The sequence below is a fragment of the Nannobrachium achirus genome (assembly GCF_963921795.1).
Source record: "Nannobrachium achirus genome assembly, chromosome: 23".
Lineage (NCBI taxonomy): Eukaryota > Metazoa > Chordata > Actinopteri > Myctophiformes > Myctophidae > Nannobrachium > Nannobrachium achirus.
The window spans coordinates 52,656,569-52,674,717 of NC_137830.1; the positions used below are offsets into that span (position 1 = coordinate 52,656,569).

Genomic DNA, 18,149 nt, shown 5'->3' on the forward strand with positions numbered 1-18,149 from the left:
GGGCAGGGGCTCAAGCCCCCCTCTGATGTCTATGTGTGCACGTGCCTGAAACACACGTTCCTATGGGTTAGGGTAACCCTTCCAAACCTAGTCAGATGTAAGATGGGGGGGGGGGGGGGGGGTGTTGACCCACCCAGGAATGTCTCCACTGCCAGCAGAGCATCCTGATCAGTCACCACCTCAGACAGAACAGTCAGCTCCTCACACTGGCTGTATTCAAAGGCCTTTGTGCAAACCGTCTTCGCTCCGAGACACTTGGCCTCACTGTGCACAGAGAGAGAGAGAGAGAGAGAGAGAGAGAGAGAGAGAGAGAGAGAGAGAGAGAGAGAGAGAGAGAGAGAGCGAGAGAGAGAGAGAGAGATAGATTTTCATGACTTTTCAAAGATAGCAGATCTACAAGCTCGTATATCTTGTATATCTGCTGTTTTTCAATAGCTAAAGTAAAAATAATTGGGGCCCCTCCCTCCATCTTGGGCCCTAGTAACTCAGAACCTTCAGACTAATGAACCTTCAGACTAATGAACCTTCAGACTAATGAACCTTCAGACTAATGAACCTTCAGTCTAATGAACCTTCAGACTAATGAACCTTCAGACTAATGAACCTTCAGACTAATGAACCTTCAGTCTTAAAGGGGGCGCGACACCGGACGAAATTTAACATTATGATACAGTAGGTCACGTGGTCTTTCTTCAAACGGTCTGAAAAGGAGGCGGGGCCGTATCAGTTATTAGTGAATGTATACTTCGTCCGTCGTGCGGTGCCGCGCACGACGTGATGTGTTGTTGTTAGCTGGTAGCGCCGCACCGCACGGCTATTTTCAAGAGCTATTGTGTGTGTGTACACACACACGCACGCACGCACGCACACACACACACAGACACAGACTTCAGTCCTCCGGAGCTCCGGTGAAGCACTGGAGCACTAAAAAGTGGTCTGTGCTGCGGAGGATCCCTCGTTCTAATCTCTGACACCTTTTTGTTAGAAGACTTGTACCCTGTACGCGGTTAGGGGGGATTCTATAGCAGATTATATCAAACTTGTTTTAAAATTCGATTTATGAATTGTCGCATTTTCTCCTCGCACAGTTCTGTTGGGGTTGTTTCACTAGATAATACTCAGCGCTCAACTCCGCCCCCTCCCGTCATATTACCCAATCAAATTAATTTAATTCAGTTACTGTACAGAAAGTACTACTTTCAGTACAGTAACTACAATAAATTAATTTGATTGGGTAATTTAACATGGGGGTACATGACATCATTAAAAAAATTGGCTAATTTGATAGCCATAATTAGCTGTTTTGGCCGTGTCATGCCCACTTTAAGGGCAGTCCCCCATTTATCGTCAATCTTAACAAAACCTAAATGTAAAACTATAACTTTGCTTGTATCTTGTAACTTGGTTACATGTAACTTGGTTACATGTAACTTTGACATTCCCAACACTGGAAGGTGGGAGGTTACCTGGTGATGTCATCCAGGGTGACCACCTTCCCCGCCTTCACCGCCGCGTTGAAACAGTCGGCCCCCACCGTCTCCATGGCAACGATGGGCACGTCCAGCCAGCCGGCCTCCCTCAGGCCCTGGGCCACCCCACACAGGAGCCCTCCTCCCCCCACAGAGATCACCAGGGCCCCAGGCTTCTGGTGGGGGCCCAGGGAGGCCTCTAGCTCTGTGACCACGCTGGCATGGCCCTGCCTGGAGGGTAGCAGTACAGTAGCAACCGTTAACCCATTTAGCTAGCTCTGTGACCACCGTTAGCTCTGTGACCACGCTGGCATGGCCCTTCCTGGCGGGTATAGCAGTACAGTAGCAACCGTTAACCCATTTAGCTAGCTCTGTGACCACGCTGGCATGGCCCTGCCTGGAGGGTAGCAGTACAGTAGCAACCGTTAACCCATTTAGCTAGCTCTGTGACCACGCTAGCATGGCCTTGCCTGGAGGGTATAGCAGTACAGTAGCAACCGTTAACCCATTTAGCTAGCTCTGTGACCACGCTAGCATGGCCCTCCCTGAGGGTATAGCAGTACAGTAGCAACCGTTAGCCCATTTAGCTAGCTCTGTGACCACGCTGGCATGGCTCTGCCTGGAGGGTATAGTAGTACAGTAGCAACCGTTAGCCCATTTAGCTAGCTCTGTGACCCCGCTGGCATGGCCCTTCCTAAGGGTATAGCAGTACAGTAGCAACCGTTAACCCATTTAGCTAGCTCTGTGACCACGCTGGCATGGCTCTGCCGTTGGGTAGCAGTACAGTACCCAGATAGCAAAATACATTGATTCAATGTTGAATTTTGGTCAGATTGGTTATTTTTGGTTGAGGTTGAAAAAGCTATGTTGATTCAATGTTTAATTACAGATACCATTTCAACAATTGAAAAAAATGTGTTGAATCAATGTAGTATAAATGGTGATTTTTCAATGTTGAAATGCCCTACATTGAATTGACATTGTTTCAATGTGTGTGGTGCTGATCACTGCCCCCCCTCCTCCTGATCCTCCCACTCCCCTCCCCTCCCTCTTGTGAGATCTCGCGAGACCCACAAGATCTCACGTGACTTGAGTTTTTCAAATTTCAAACAGTTGCAGTAGCACCAGTGTGGCTTGTCCTTCTGTTGTGAGAAGAACTGGTAAGTTCTGGAGAATATCATTTATTTTGCTGTTCAGATAGCATCACCTGGCTGACATTGTTTGACTAAATGTTATATTTGTGAATTATTGTCATGGCAACTTAGTCCGGAGTTTGTAGCTTGCCTTATTGGCATAATAGCATTAAATGCTTGCCATTTTGTTAGCCTGTTTCGGGATCCTAATCCTTTGAAAACAGCAGATCTGCAAAATCACAATGCGACACATTGCGACACATTGTGAGCCTGTAGATCTGCTGTTTTCAAATTGCTGAAATATATATAGGGTTGTTTAATGTATGTTTTGTAATAATGATCAATATACAAAGCAGTAACTAAAGTTTTCAAATGGCATTGACAAAATCTAATTGCATGAGAGCTTTAATATACAAACATTTAGTTCCTTTGTCAATACAAATGCAAACATATCAGTCTTGTGATATGAGTTCAAAAGTTATAGCATCCAATATTCATGTTATGTTCCCCTCTAGCCTCTGGAGGAAGCTGCTCTGAGGATGTTCAGTCATTTAACCAGCCTAATAATGGTATGTGAAGCCCTCCCCATTACTGCCTCAGGGTGGACATACTGTATTGTAAATGTTCTTTGTCTGAGTTATAGCATAGTTCATGTTTTTGTTCTCTCATTGTAGGCTTTTTGGAAGCTACTTGGCAGTGTTGGAGTTTGAAAAGATGGTTAGTAGACTAATATGTTTCATATAATTATGTATCTCTTATTGTGTCTCATGTCTGTTTCAATAGGTGGTGGTTGGATTAGGAGACCTTATGCTGATGGAAATGTTAAACTGGTTTAAATGTCGATTGTATATTGGCTACAGTAGCTTCTTCAGTGTCACTATTTTGCATGGAGCTGCATGTTAATGTTGGCATGATGTAATTTGACAACAACATCTTTTAAGTAAGGAATGGTATGTTGTCCCTTTGTCAACAAGAGCCTTTTATACTCAACAGTTGCTGTGGCTATTGCACCAACTCTAACTTATTAAATTATATTATTATTATATTTTATTTATTTATTTATCTTAACACCAGGCATGCGCTAGGTACATGGAACAACTTTAAGGGTGCTAAATTGCCTTATTTTGTAAATTATGTCCGTATTTCTTTAGAAATGACAATATCTTCAGGAATGCCAATAAATCCACACTGTGCCATCAGAACAAGCAAGGAATGTTATGTATTTCTCTTATTTCTCTCTCTTATTCATTAGTATTATTATTATTTTTGCAAAATTCACCATTCATGTTCAATATAAACAAAGATGTATGCCTTGCTTTTAGACGTCGATGACAGCTACAGTACGCACATGTCTCCGATCAGTTGACTTCAGATCACCTGGCCCGGGTAAAGATGCCTATTTTCCATTCACCCCCTAGCTCCCACATACACTGTGACCAAAATGTATGTGCAATGCTGATGATGTTGGTTTCTTAAAGGTTCAGCTACTGAAACGCCACAGGGAAGATTCCATGGAGCGGTGCCCAGTCAAAATGTGGACAAAATATTTCCCCAAATAGGGATATGACTGACGTCTGACATCATAGACGTCTTATGTAAATAGACCACATGAGACTCACACAATATGTCCATATATGGGCATTCCAAGCTATGGGCTTAATATTGATGACATCAGGGATCTCCATATATGGGCATACAAGGGGCAATGACGGAATGTGATGTCACAATGTGATGTCACTACAATGTGATGTCATAGTTCCGCTATAGACATTGAGGCGTTACCCGCGCTCTGATGGGCGTTGCTGACAGACAATATGTGACGGTTTTCATAGTTAACTGCGACCTACGTTTGCAATCAAGTATGTGTGTGCGTGCGTGCGTGGTTGTGTGTGTGCGTGCGTGCGTGTGTGCGTGGTTGTGTGTGTGTGTGCGTGCGTGGGTACCATAGCAGGGGGTGGTCAAACGGGGGGACGTAGGTGAGACCCTCGGTCTCTGTCAATCTGAGAGCTTCCGCGTTGGCATCGTCCCAAACCTAGTAGTGGACAAACCATGTACCAAAAACCATAGTAATGTAATGTAAACACAAATCATCATATTATATATATATATCGTCATATATATATATTGTCACTGTCGTATCTCCAAGTTTCACATTTGTATGTTTTTTTAAGCCCTGCTTCATCATACAAGACTGTCGCACAAAACTAGTGAAAATGGCAGATCTACAAGCACACAAGTTGTGTGCTTGTAGATCTGCCATTTTCACTATTTTCAAAACGATAAATACAAAACGAACAGTTTTAGACACACAAGGGTTCCACCCGACAACAACAAAATATATATATCAAAGGTTTCTGCCCGACAGTGACAATATAGTGTAATATGCACATTATGGATATCCCATGGGATAATACTGAAGTGATAGTAGCCTATATATAATGTCACCTTGCCCACTATGTTGACAGTGATAGTAGCCTATATATAATGCCCACCTTGCCCACTATGTTGACAGTGATAGTAGCCTAAATATAATGCCCACCTTGCCCACAATGTTGACAGTGGCTCCCTGGTCCCGCAGTCTGTCCACCACCAGCTGAGGAGTTGAGGCGGGCACCACGATGGTGGCTGGCAGTGCCATCTTCCTGGCCACGTAGGCTGCTGCCATGCCCGCGTTGCCCCCTGTAGAGACAGCATGGCACGCAGGGCATCTCTTATACTCTCTACTACTACTGGTTCCCATGCCCGCGTTGCCCCCTGTAGAGACAGCACAGCATGCAGGGCATCTCTTATACTCTCTACTACTACTGGTTCCCATGCCCGCGTTGCCCCCTGTACAGACAGCACAGCACGCAGGGCATCTCTTATACTCTCTACTACTACATGCCCGCGTTGCCCCCTGTACAGACAGCACGGCATGCAGGGCATCTCTTATACTCTCTACTACTACTGGTTCCCATGCCCGCGTTGCCCCCTGTACAGACAGCACAGCACGCAGGGCATCTCTTATACTCTCTACTACTACATGCCCGCGTTGCCCCCTGTACAGACAGCACGGCACGCAGGGCATCTCTTATACTCTCTACTACTACTGGTTCCCACGCCAGCGTTGCCCCCTGTACAGACAGCACAGCATGCAGGGCATCTCTTATACTCTCTACTACTACTGGTTCCATGCCCGTGTTGCCCCCTGTACAGACAGCACAGCATGCAGGGCATCTCTTATACTCTCTACTACTACTGGTTCCCATGCCCGCGTTGCCCCCTGTACAGACAGCACAGCACGCAGGGCATCTCTTATACTCTCTACTACTACATGCCCGCGTTGCCCCCTGTACAGACAGCACGGCACGCAGGGCATCTCTTATACTCTCTACTACTACTGGTTCCCATGCCCGCGTTGCCCCCTGTACAGACAGCACAGCATGCAGGGCATCTCTTATACTCTCTACTACTACTGGTTCCCATGCCCGCGTTGCCCCCTGTACAGACAGCACAGCATGCAGGGCATCTCTTATACTCTCTACTACTACATGCCCGTGTTGCCCCCTGTACAGACAGCACAGCATGCAGGGCATCTCTTATACTCTCTACTACTACTGGTTCCCAAACTTAAACAATTGTAGGAGTTGGCATTACATTTAGTTTGCAGGCATGCAAACTTGTAGCTTTTCGGCGAAAATCGCCGTTTTGAATCCAAATTGATCGTTTGTGTGATTCGTTCAGATTCGATGTAAAAATATTTGGGGGGGTGGGGGGGTGTCATGTCATCTAGGCTGCGTTGAGCGGCAGTGAGAAGAGGAGCGCTTTTTTCTCCTCTTGGCTCCGTCCAGTTTGTCAGTGCAGTAGTGGTGAAGGTGGCTGGGGGATATGGTCGTTTTATTTTTGGACAAATCAAGCGCTCGCTTTCTCTTGCCTGTGACGTCAACACCCATGCTTGACTGTGTCCAGTGCCTGCAGCCGGCAGCGCTGGACAGAGCGCTCAGCCAGTCTGCATACAGTCAGTCACAGGCGGAGCGGAGCTCAAATGGAGCACATATCGCGATGCGGTCGCTATTCTGCATCAATGCGGTGACGTGACATCGATTATAGCCCACGTTTGTTGATTTTCCTTAACGGTGTGTTGCGATAGTTTTGCTACATGCTAACGCTAAATTAGCTCTGGTCCATAGCGTTAGTGGAGAACTCCACACGCGAGCTAATCAACGCTATCATGCCGTTCCATCTGCCTCTTATTAGACAGAACAGAGATTTCTCGCATAATTTTAAGATGGTGCAGAGAGAGGGTGAGAGAAAAATGAGGCAGTCACAGACAGTTCTCAAAGCGGAGAATACAACAATCGTCTGTGGTTTGACAACACTGTTTCCCAAGCACTGGGTTGGGACCCATTTGTGGGTCGCGAAAACATTTTTATGGGTCCCTTAATGTTTGTTTTCCTAAATTTAGTTTTGTATCATTTAAAAACATTCAAAAAACATTCTCCCCCAAAAAGAATAACATTTAATGATTTAAAATAAAGAAATGTTTTTTTCCTTCTAAATTCACGAATAAATAAAATAAAAGATCTAAGAAATGATCTTAGAAAACACTGGCCTATTTAAGAAGTAAGATAGAAAATAGCTGATCTACAAGCTCACAGCATGCATTGTCTCTGTCTATGCCTGTCTATTAAAGACAAGTCCCTAAATATTATAGGTTATTCCTATAACTATATCTGTAGGCTATATTATATTTATAATTTTCTTCATTATATCTAGATAGATCAGTATGAGTATGAGTAAAGCCTCTATCAGAGTCCAGGGTGAAGAGCTATTCACTTCACCGCATTGTAGTTTTCTAGCTATCACCTAGGCTTTGTTATGTATTTTTAGGTGATAGCTACACAACTACACCGTGGTGAAGTGAATAGCTATTCACCCTGGACTCTGTTAGAGCCTTTAGTCACTGTTTTACCCAGTTAGAATCGTGCAAATTCACCCTACCGACCCAAAAAAGGTCAAAAATGTCGCGCCGCGCTATGCGCGGCGAACAAATTCACACCAAAAAAGTTGGCACCTTTTTCACCTTGGGGCTGTTTGCATGTCTGAGTTTGACTTGATCTGTTCCATTGTGAAAATAGCTGATCTACAAGCTCACAAGGCCTCGCGTTGCGAGGCATTGTGAGCTTGTAGATCTGCTATTTTCACAATTTCTGCCTCTAATATTTGACAATTTGACCAGAGGTACTAAAAAGGTCTTTAAAGTCCTTAAATTGTCACTTTAGAAATGTGCAGAATGATACCCTGGCTGTACACATGTATACTGTATGTTGGTCTGTTTACTGTTGAGTGAGAAAACAAAAAGTATAGGGCAGAGGTCTTCAACAGGGTGTCTGGGACCCCTAGGGGGTCCTCAGAGCTACTACAGGGGGTCCTCCAATGATAGAAACCTTTTTTCTCCTTTTTTATATTAACCACTTGAACCCTAGTGTTCTTATTCAGAGAACCGATCTGACATGAGTTAACCGATCTGCTATTTGATCTGCTTGTAGATCTGCTATTTGCTTGAAGATTGCTATTTGCAAAGAGCTTTTGGTGTAGAGGGGAAAAAGAGAAGGCTAAATACAGAGTGAAAAGTCAGGTTTATTAAGTATTGACGGTTCAAGTGTTTAAATATAAATTGACATGAATCCAAAATACACAATACATGATTGTGCTCTCAAACGATGAAACAATATGGAATCTATGAACAGGTTGTGGCCTTGTGGTGGTCCCTGCTTCATCTCTCTCTCAACAGAGGGGTCCCTGTTTCATCTCTCTCTCAACAGAGGGGTCCCTGCTTCATCTCTCTCTCAACTAAGGGGTCCCTGCTTCATCTCTCTCTCAACAGAGGGGTCCCTGCTTCATCTCTCTCTCAACAGAGGGGTCCCTGCTTCATCTCTCTCTCAACAGAGGGGTCCCTGCTTCATCTCTCTCTCAACAGAGGGGTCCCTGCTTCATCTCTCTCTCAACAGAGGGGTCCCTGCTTCATCTCTCTCTCTCAACAGAGGGGTCCCTGCTTCATCTCTCTCTCAACAGAGGGGTCCCTGCTTCATCTGTCTCTCAACAGAGGGGTCCTTGGCCTGAACACGTTGAAGACCCCTGGCATGGGCCATACGTGGCCACCAGTGCACAAGTCACAAGTTGGCACCTCGACAGGACAGAGTGCACTTCTAGTTAAATGTTGGTGAAATCCTGCTCCATGGAATCCACATGACCCAAACCAGTCACACTGAGAGCTCTAAGGCCGGCCACGTAAATCCTGCCTGAATCGTATCTGAGTCTCATCAAAAGTGGAATCCGATTTTTTTTAAATAGTCTAAATCCAAACATGTCACATGCAGGTCACATGAAATCCGATTTTGAAAAACCACATCCAGAGGTGGTTTCAAATCCAATCCATATCGGATCTGAGGACATCTGTGTCAGTCTGAAAGCAGCAACCACATCCACCCCATAGAGTTATATGCAGGTCACATGCAAGTCACATCAAACTGTCCAAACGTCACTTGCTGCGCGACCCGAGCGTGTGGAGCTCCACTGTAATGACGTCATTACATACTATTATGTCGCATTTCCTGAACGTAATCAACTAGCGTCAACGTTGTGACGTAACGGCATGACGCCTACGTCGTTACCACGGTAACCAAAACAGATATGTTGCCGCAGGGCAAGCTTTGGGCTGACACTGTTAAAATCAGTCAGAACGCACAGATCAGATCTGTGTCACTTGCAAATGCAGTGTGAAAAGTCGGGCCAAAAGATCAGATTTGGGAACCAAATGGGATTTGGGCTGGATTTGACTGCAGTGTAAATCCGGCCTCATCCTCTCACCTGAAGAGCAGACCACTCCTTTAGACTGCCTGGCCAGCTGCAGAGAAAAGGAGACAAAAACAGAGGAGGAGAAAAAAGAGAGGAAAGGAATGAGTGTGTTCATATGTTCTATGACAGGGGTCTTCAACAGGGGCTCCGGGACCCCTAGGGGGTCCTCAGAGTTACTACAGGGGGTCCTCCAAATCTTTGTGTGATAGAAACCTTTTTTTCTCCTTTTTTATATTAACCACTTCAACCCTAGCGTCCATATTCTGGGAACTTTAGCCAAGAATAGCAGATCTGCAAGCTCACAACGCCTCACGCTGCGAGGCGTTGTGAGCTTGTAGATCGGCTATTTTCGGCAAAGAGGTTTGGTGTAGAGGGGGAAAAGAGCAGACTAAGTACAGAGTGAAAGGTCAAGTTTATTAAGTATTGACGGTTCAAGTGGTTAAATATCTGAAAACACACATTGACATGAATCCAAAATACACTGATGATTGTGCTGTCAAACGATTAAACTATATGGAATCTATGAAAAGGTTGTGAGGGTCCCTGCTTCATCTCTCTCTCAGCTAAGGGGTCCCTGCTTCATCTCTCTCTCAGCTAAGGGGTCCCTGCTTCATCTCTCTCTCAGCTAAGGGGTCCCTGCTTCATCTCTCTCTCAGCTAAGGGGTCCCTGCTTCATCTCTCTCTCAACTAAGGGGTCCTTGGCCTGAAAACGATGAAGACCCCTGTTCTATGATGATGCATCACACTTTATGTAAGACAGAGTTCGACCTGAACTTTGAGGTATGTTTGCTTTAGTACTGTACAGTAACTCCACTACAATTATTTGAAAACTTTAGTTACTGGTCACTTTCTATATTTAGATCTTTATTAAACATACATTAAGCCATTTGAAAATAGACGATCTACAAGCGATCTGTACAAGCTCACACTGCGTTGCATCGCGACACATTGTGAGCTTGTAGATCTGCTATCGTGAGTGACGCAGTGTCAGCTTGTAGATCTGCTCATTTCAAAAGACTTGTCTACAATTTATACATTTGAAAACTTGTGAAACAAGACATTCCACATAATGAGTACTTTCTTTCTACGTTTGGTATTTATACCAAAACCTTTGTAGGCTACTTTTACTCAAGTCAATTATTAATTCTGGACTTTTACTTCTAACAGAGTATTTCTACACTGCAGTATTGATACTTTTACTCGAGCAAATACATAATTGAATACTTTTTTCCACCACTGTTACTGTACACTGGAGCAGGGTTCCCAAACTGTTTTGTCTCAGGTCACCCCATAAATATTTTTTTAATCCGAGGCACCCCTACATTATAATTTTCACTCCCAGCACCTTATATTTATAGCATATCGTCGTTGTCGGGTGGAAACCTTGTATGTCCAAAACCGTTTGTTTTGTATTTATCATCTATAAAATGTGAAAACAGCAGATCTACAAGCACACAATGCCTCGCATCGCGAGGCGTTGTGTGCTTGTATATCGGCTGTTTTCACTAGTTTTGTGCGACAGTCTTGTATGATGAAGCAGGGCTTTGCTTTACCAAAAGACGTACACATTTGAAACTTATTTGAAACGTATTGGAGATACGTTGAGATAATAGCCATTTTGGTTAGAACTGACAGGAAATAACTTTGTACTTCAAGTTTAAAATGATACTAAATATTTGTGTGTCAAGTGGCCAAATAAATTCCAAATATTATCAAATGATCTCGCGGCACCCCTGGACTGCCGTCACGGCACCCCAGGGTGCCCCGTCACCCCAGGGTGCCCCGTCACCCACTTTGAAAAGCCCTGCACTGGAGGCTACCTGTTGGCAGAGGTGTCCTATCCCTCGTATCTTGAAGGATCCAGAGGGCTGGCAGCTCTCCATCTTCAGGTAGACGGGGGTTCCCAACCGCTTGGACATGGAGACGCTCTCTAGCAGGGGGGTGTTGATGTGGAAATGCTCTGACATCACTGCAGCTCACTGTGTGCAGAGAGAAACCCTTTAAATGCTCTGACATCACTGCAGCTCACTGTGCAGAGAGAAACCCTTTAAATGCTCTGACATCACTGCAGCTCACTGTGTTCAGAGAGAAACCCTTTAAATGCTCTGACATCACTGCAGCTCACTGTGTGCAGAGAGAAACCCTTTAAATGCTCTGACATCACTGCAGCTCACTGTGTGCAGAGAGAACCCCTTTAAATGCCCTGACATCACTGCAGAGAGAAACCCTTTAAAGGACCTACACCATGAATTTTCACTTTTTCTATTTTAAAACCTTTTTTTGGTGTCCCACTGGCACCTTCTATCCTCACAAAGTCCTATTTCTGACAAGTGTGTCTTTCTCTGGTTTTGGGAAGACAGAGATGAGAAGCTCTCAGAACAGTGCTGTTCTGAGAATTGACGCGTGTGACGTCACACACGTTTCTGTTTAAAAAAAAATAAAAAAATAAATATATATATATTTTATTTTTTTTCAAAAAAAAAAATTTCTCAAAAATTTTTTTTTTTCTTTGGAAAAACCCCACTAGATGCGCCACTGAGCAAACAGAGGCCGTTTTTGGTATTGCAGCTGGAGAGCCTCATTATAGTAGAGCTAGAACAAACAAAGGAATGGTCAGAGTGTTTGTTGAGGGTTAAAACCTGTCTAAGACTCAATTTTGAGCATATATTTATACAAAAAATATAGTTTTAAAAGCATGGTGTAGGCCCTTTAAATGCTCTGACATCACTGCAGAGAGAAACCCTTTAAATGCTCTGACATCACTGCAGAGAGAAACCCTTTAAATGCTCTGACATCACTGCAGAGAGAAACCCTTTAAATGCCCTGACATCACTGCAGAGAGAAACCCTTTAAATGCTCTGACATCACTGCAGAGAGAAACCCTTTAAATGCTCTGACATCACTGCAGAGAGAAACCCTTTAAATGCCCTGACATCACTGCAGAGAGAAACCCTTTAAATGCTCTGACATCACTGCAGAGAGAAACCCTTTAAATGCTCTGACATCACTGTGTGCAGAGAGAAACCCTTTAAATGATCTGACATCACTGCAGAGAGAAACCCTTTAAATGCTCTGACATCACTGTGTGCAGAGAGAAACCCTTTAAATGCTCTGACATCACTGCAGAGAGAAACCCTTTAAATGCTCTGACATCACTGCAGAGAGAAACCCTTTAAATGCTCTGACATCACTGTGTGCAGAGAGAAACCCTTTAAATGATCTGACATCACTGCAGAGAGAAACCCTTTAAATGCCCTGACATCACTGCAGAGAGAAACCCTTTAAATGCTCTGACATCACTGCAGAGAGAACCCCTTTAAATGCTCTGACATCACTGTGTGCAGAGAGAAACCCTTTAAATGATCTGACATCACTGCAGAGAGAAACCCTTTAAATGATCTGACATCACTGCAGAGAGAAACCCTTTAAATGCCCTGACATCACTGCAGAGAGAAACCCTTTAAATGCTCTGACATCACTGCAGAGAGAAACCCTTTAAATGCTCTGACATCACTGTGTGCAGAGAGAAACCCTTTAAATGCTCTGACGTCACTGCAGAGAGAAACCCTTTAAATGCTCTGACATCACTGCAGAGAGAAACCCTTTAAATGCTCTGACATCACTGCAGAGAGAAACCCTTTAAATGCCCTGACATCACTGCAGAGAGAAACCCTTTAAATGCCCTGACATCACTGCAGAGAGAAACCCTTTAAATGCTCTGACATCACTGCAGAGAGAAACCCTTTAAATGCTCTGACATCACTGCAGCTCACACTATGTGCAGAGAGAAACCTAAGAGGCTTTCAGGAAGTAAACACAAATGCACGGGGAAGACAAACCTGCACACTTATAACCCCACCTTGTCTATTAGAATAATGTTAACTTCATAGACACAGAAAAAACGTACAAAAAAAAGTACAAAACTATGGCACCACCTCTTTAACTATATGGGTGTTGGGTGGGAAATACAGATTGTATTTGTCCAGACCGTCCAGCTAAACAGAAAATACTTGGTGGGTTGTCAATCTCAGCCAGTCAGGAGGAGAACCCATTCATCATATCCTCTCCATCTCTAGAAATAAATTAATTGGTATGAAAATGAGCTGAAAATGTATTTCCTTTTTACTGAAGAGCTGGAGAGACAGACCTTGTTATTGAACAACGCTCAATAATACATTGCTATCACAATACTGTATAGACAGTTTTTTTTAGCAGTACATATTCCATGTCAAGCTGTTTTACCACATGGCAATTACCTAATTGGAAAGGTCTTGTGAAATACCATTCAAACATATTTAACAGGTACAACACGTGTATTTGTTTATAACATTTTAAAAGAATGTCACATGTGGTCTTCTTGCATTTCTAACCTGTGCTACACTGCCACCTGGTGGGTGGACATCGCAATAATAAATACACTAACAGATGTCTGGTGTTTATGGTTTTCAAACGCTAAAGCAGAGAAGCTGGGAAGGAATTCGTAAATATTGGGCACTTGGTGACAAGTTTTTGATTTTTGGTATGGTGTTAGGTATGGGTATAAGGTTTTCAAAAACCATCGCAAACAAATTGGGCTCGCCCCCTAGTGGTCTGTTTGCAATGAATCAAATATTCGATACATCAGTATATGGTTCAAACCCCAAATAATTGATGAAAGAGATTTTTCAATGGATTCTGTTACTATTGGGTATGATAAACAACATACTAAAAATTCAGGAAAAAATATCTACCGGAAAGGCACCATTTTCAAGATGGTGTCCACGATGGCTGCCGGGAGCTGAAAATGCCTATAAACTGGGTTTTAATGTGTAGAAATTCATAATAAATCTGCACTTGGTGAAGAGTTTTAGATTTTTGGTATGGTGTTGGGTATGGGTATAAGGTTTTCAAAAACCATCGCAAACAAGTTGGGCTCGCCCCCTAGTGGTCTGTTTGCAATGAATACAATAGTAGATCTGTCAGTATATGGTTGAAACCCCAAATAATTGATAAAAGAGATGTTTCAATGGATTCTGTTACTATTGGGTATGATAAACAACATACTAAAAATGTAGGAAAAAATAACTACCGGAAAGCCATCATTTTCAAGATGGCGTCCACGATGGCTGCCGGGAGCTAAAAATGCCTATTTAACGTGTACAAATTCATATAAAATATGCACTTGATGAAGAGTTTTTGAATTTTGGCATGGTGTTAGGTATGGGTATACGGTTTTCAAAAACCATCGCAAACAAGTTGGGCTCGCCTCCTAGTGGTCTGTTTGCAATGAATCAAATATTAGATAGGTCAGTATATTGTAGACCACTAGGGGGCGAGCCCAACTTGTTTGCGATAGCTTTTGAAAACCTTATACCCATACCTAACACCATGTCAAAATGTAAAAGCTAGATACCAAGTGCATATTTTATATGAATTTTTACACATTAAATAGGCATTTTTTGCTCCCGGCAGCCATCGTGGACGCCATCTTGAAAATGATGGCTTTCCGGTAGTTATTTTTTCCTAAACGTTTAGTATGTTGTTTATCATACCCACTAGTAACAGAATCCATTGAAAAATCTCTTTTATCAATTATTTTGGGTTTCAACCATATACTGACAGATCTACTATTGTATTCATTGCAAACAGACCACTAGGCGGCGAGACCAACTTGTTTGCGATGGTTTTTGAAAACCGTATACCCATACCCAACACCATACCAAAAATCAAAAACTTTTCACCAAGTGCAGATTTATTATGAATTTTTACACATTAAAACCCAGTTTATATGCATTTTCAGCTCCCGGCAGCCATCGTGGACGCCATCTTGAAAATGGTGCCTTTCCGGTAGTTATTTTTTCCAGATTTTTTAGTATGTTGTTTATCATACCCAATAGTAACATAATCCATTGAAAAATCTCTTTTATCAATTATTTGGGGTTTCAACCATATACTGATGTATCGAATATTTGATTCATCGCAAACAGACCACTAGGGGGCGAGCCCAATTTGTTTGCGATGGTTTTTGAAAACCTTATAACCATACCTAACACCATACCAAAAATCAAAAACTTGTCACCAAGTGCCCAAAGTTGATGTTTTTTGACGGATTCCCTCCCAGCTCACCTAAATAATACCCTCGTGAGGACTGATAATTATGCATCTTTTAAAATATGAAAGGTTCATTCACAAACGGGACGCCGACCATACATTACACGGCATCATATTTGAAGGGGTGAAAAGTGAATATGTTTGTGTGTGTGTGTAGCCTACTTGAATCTGTATTGATGTACATGAAATATTGTATAGAATATATGAAGAATGCACACTGTCTGCAGTGCTGGTACCCTGGTCATTAATGTTACCCACTAAGCACGCCGTCTAAAAGTGGTCTAATAGTGGTATAGATTTGAAAGTTTTTTAGTTGTCTAAACTTAGACTAGACGACTAATAGACTTCTAATAGTCATCTAAATATAGACGGTCTATATTTAGATGACTATTAGACGTCTATTAGTCGTCTAGTCTAAGTTTAGACAACTAAAAAACTTTCAAATCTATACCACTATTAGACCACTTTTAGACGGCGTGCTTAGTGGGTACGTTATTAATATGTACCAACGTACAGTGCACTTCTCTGTTGGTCATAGACTTGGATGGATCATCATGTCATGCACTAATCTAATCTACAGTAAGTTATGTCACGTTGTCTAAAATGATATTAAAGCAGACTTACATTACATAGACTACTGACAGCGTAGATGAAGCTCTATATGTTGTTGCTCATGTGGTCTGAGTAATGATCATGAATTCATAACACAAATCTACTACTAAGCAGACTAGACCCCATATCCCGGGGGGACAGGAGCATTGTGATTGGCTAGGTTGGTTGTGAGGGGGAGGTAACTTTTAACCAGGGGTAGACTAGAGCAGTGGTTCTCAACCTGTGGGTCGGGTCCCCACATGATTAACTTAAAGGTAATGTGGGCAACATTATTTTCTCTCTTAACGGTAAACAATTTAACCAACATTAAGTTTAAGTGTGTAGGCTATGGAGGGTATCTGGCTATCTGCCCCTTTCTAAAGTGACACTTTAAGGATTTTTTAATACCTCTAATAGGCAAATTAAACATTGTTCAAACAGTCAAATATTAGAGGCAGAAATTGTCAAAATAGCAGGTCTACATGCTCACATGTGACATGCATATAGATTTGCTGTTTTCACAATAGAACCGTGTTATACAAAATGTAATGCCTCAACTCTTGTCAGGGTATAGGGGGTCTGGGGGTCCCCAGTTAAAATATGATTATTTTGGACCACACTGGACTAGACTAGAGTAGCCAAAAACTGTCTCAACTCAAGTTCAAATAATAATAATGACTCAAGTAGGAGACATCATTTCTTGGATAAGAGTAAGAAAGTATCTATAGTGAGAAGAGAAGAACAAAAACTACTCATACTGGATTACTTAACTATGCTCTGCCTGATTAATATTCAGAATGTATTGTTGAAATGTATAAAATATATAATTAGTTATAAGTGTTTGTCCAATAAATACCGCTAAACAAAATTGTCCCTCTGAGAGAATGAAACAAATGGAATGAGGGCAGTCTACATTGAATTAAAAGACAACAGACAAGTAAACATATGAAAGTAACAAGCAGAATGCAGCTATAATTATTTGAAAATGTATACTTTTACTCTTTTTCTCTGGCCAGTGATTAGCCTATACATTTCAGTACAACTTACCTTCAAAGCAACTTACCTTCAAACTGAGTAACTCCAGCCCTCTAAGCTGTCAACATAAAAACTTCAACCTTTGAATTCCTGCCAAGGTTGTAAAATGACTTCACCTCTTGTCGTCAAGACAAGTCACACACAGGGACGTGCTGGCCTGGCCATTGGGAAAAGCGGGACAACTCCCGAGCGGCCGGTTCATTCCTGGCCGGTCCAGGCCGGCCATTAGGAAAAAATGTTAAAAAAAATGTCGGCCTTCGTTACATTTTGGGGGCTGTAAATCGTCACTGTCGGGCAGAAAATCTCGTATCTCCAAGTTTCAAATTTTTACATTTTTAAATTTTTTCGCAAAGCAAAGCCCTGCTTCATCATACAAGGCTGTCGCACAAAAGTAATGAAAACAGCAGATCTACAAGCTTGTAGATCGGCTGTTTTCACTAGTTTAAATCATTTTTAAAATGGTTTTGGACATACAAGGTTTCCACCCGACAATGCCGAAATATAACTCATGTAATTGGCCCACTGGCTTGTCACTTGTCATGATCTGAAATGGCAAATCTTTGAGTAGCAGCAGCAGCGCTAGAGAGAGATAGCGCGCAATGAGGGCCTCTACAACTCTTTTTCCCGGGCTGAATCAGGGGCCCAGCACGTCCCTGGTCACACACTGTGCAAAGTCCCTTGTCATTAATAGTGGGCTATAAGTGTAAACAGTGAATTATGATTTAGTAAAGGTCCTGTCAAATGATTAGCCTACTCACTGATGAGAGAGATGTGTACAGTTCAGAAAACTATAGGGCCGCTGGCTGCAAATATCAATTATGTTATAAAGCAATTATTATTTCTCTGTGTGTTAAACTATTTTTTTCCACGAAATATTGATAAACCACTTGAGCCCTATCTATTTTATTCTTCATTGCACAGCGATGTCATGCAAAAATAGTTACAATATCTAATATCTAATGTAGAACTCCATATATGGACACGGCTGACCTAC

At 42.6% G+C, this 18,149-nt stretch overlaps 1 protein-coding gene across 1 annotated transcript in view; it reads right to left on the minus strand.

Moving 5' to 3' along the window:
• Positions 1-16,227, minus strand: part of LOC308309112 (serine dehydratase-like) — a 20,510-nt gene extending 4,283 nt beyond the window's left edge. Inside the window, exons 1-7 of the mRNA XM_080754585.1 lie at positions 16,154-16,227; positions 11,260-11,418; positions 9,452-9,488; positions 5,142-5,281; positions 4,546-4,634; positions 1,467-1,700; positions 134-264 (exon numbers count right to left, since the gene is read on the minus strand). Of these exons, the coding sequence (XP_080610711.1) occupies positions 134-264; positions 1,467-1,700; positions 4,546-4,634; positions 5,142-5,281; positions 9,452-9,488; positions 11,260-11,406 (778 nt within the window). The 5' untranslated portion in view covers positions 11,407-11,418; positions 16,154-16,227. The remainder of the gene's footprint in view (positions 1-133; positions 265-1,466; positions 1,701-4,545; positions 4,635-5,141; positions 5,282-9,451; positions 9,489-11,259; positions 11,419-16,153) is intronic.
• Between the last annotated feature and the right edge of the window lie 1,922 nt (positions 16,228-18,149).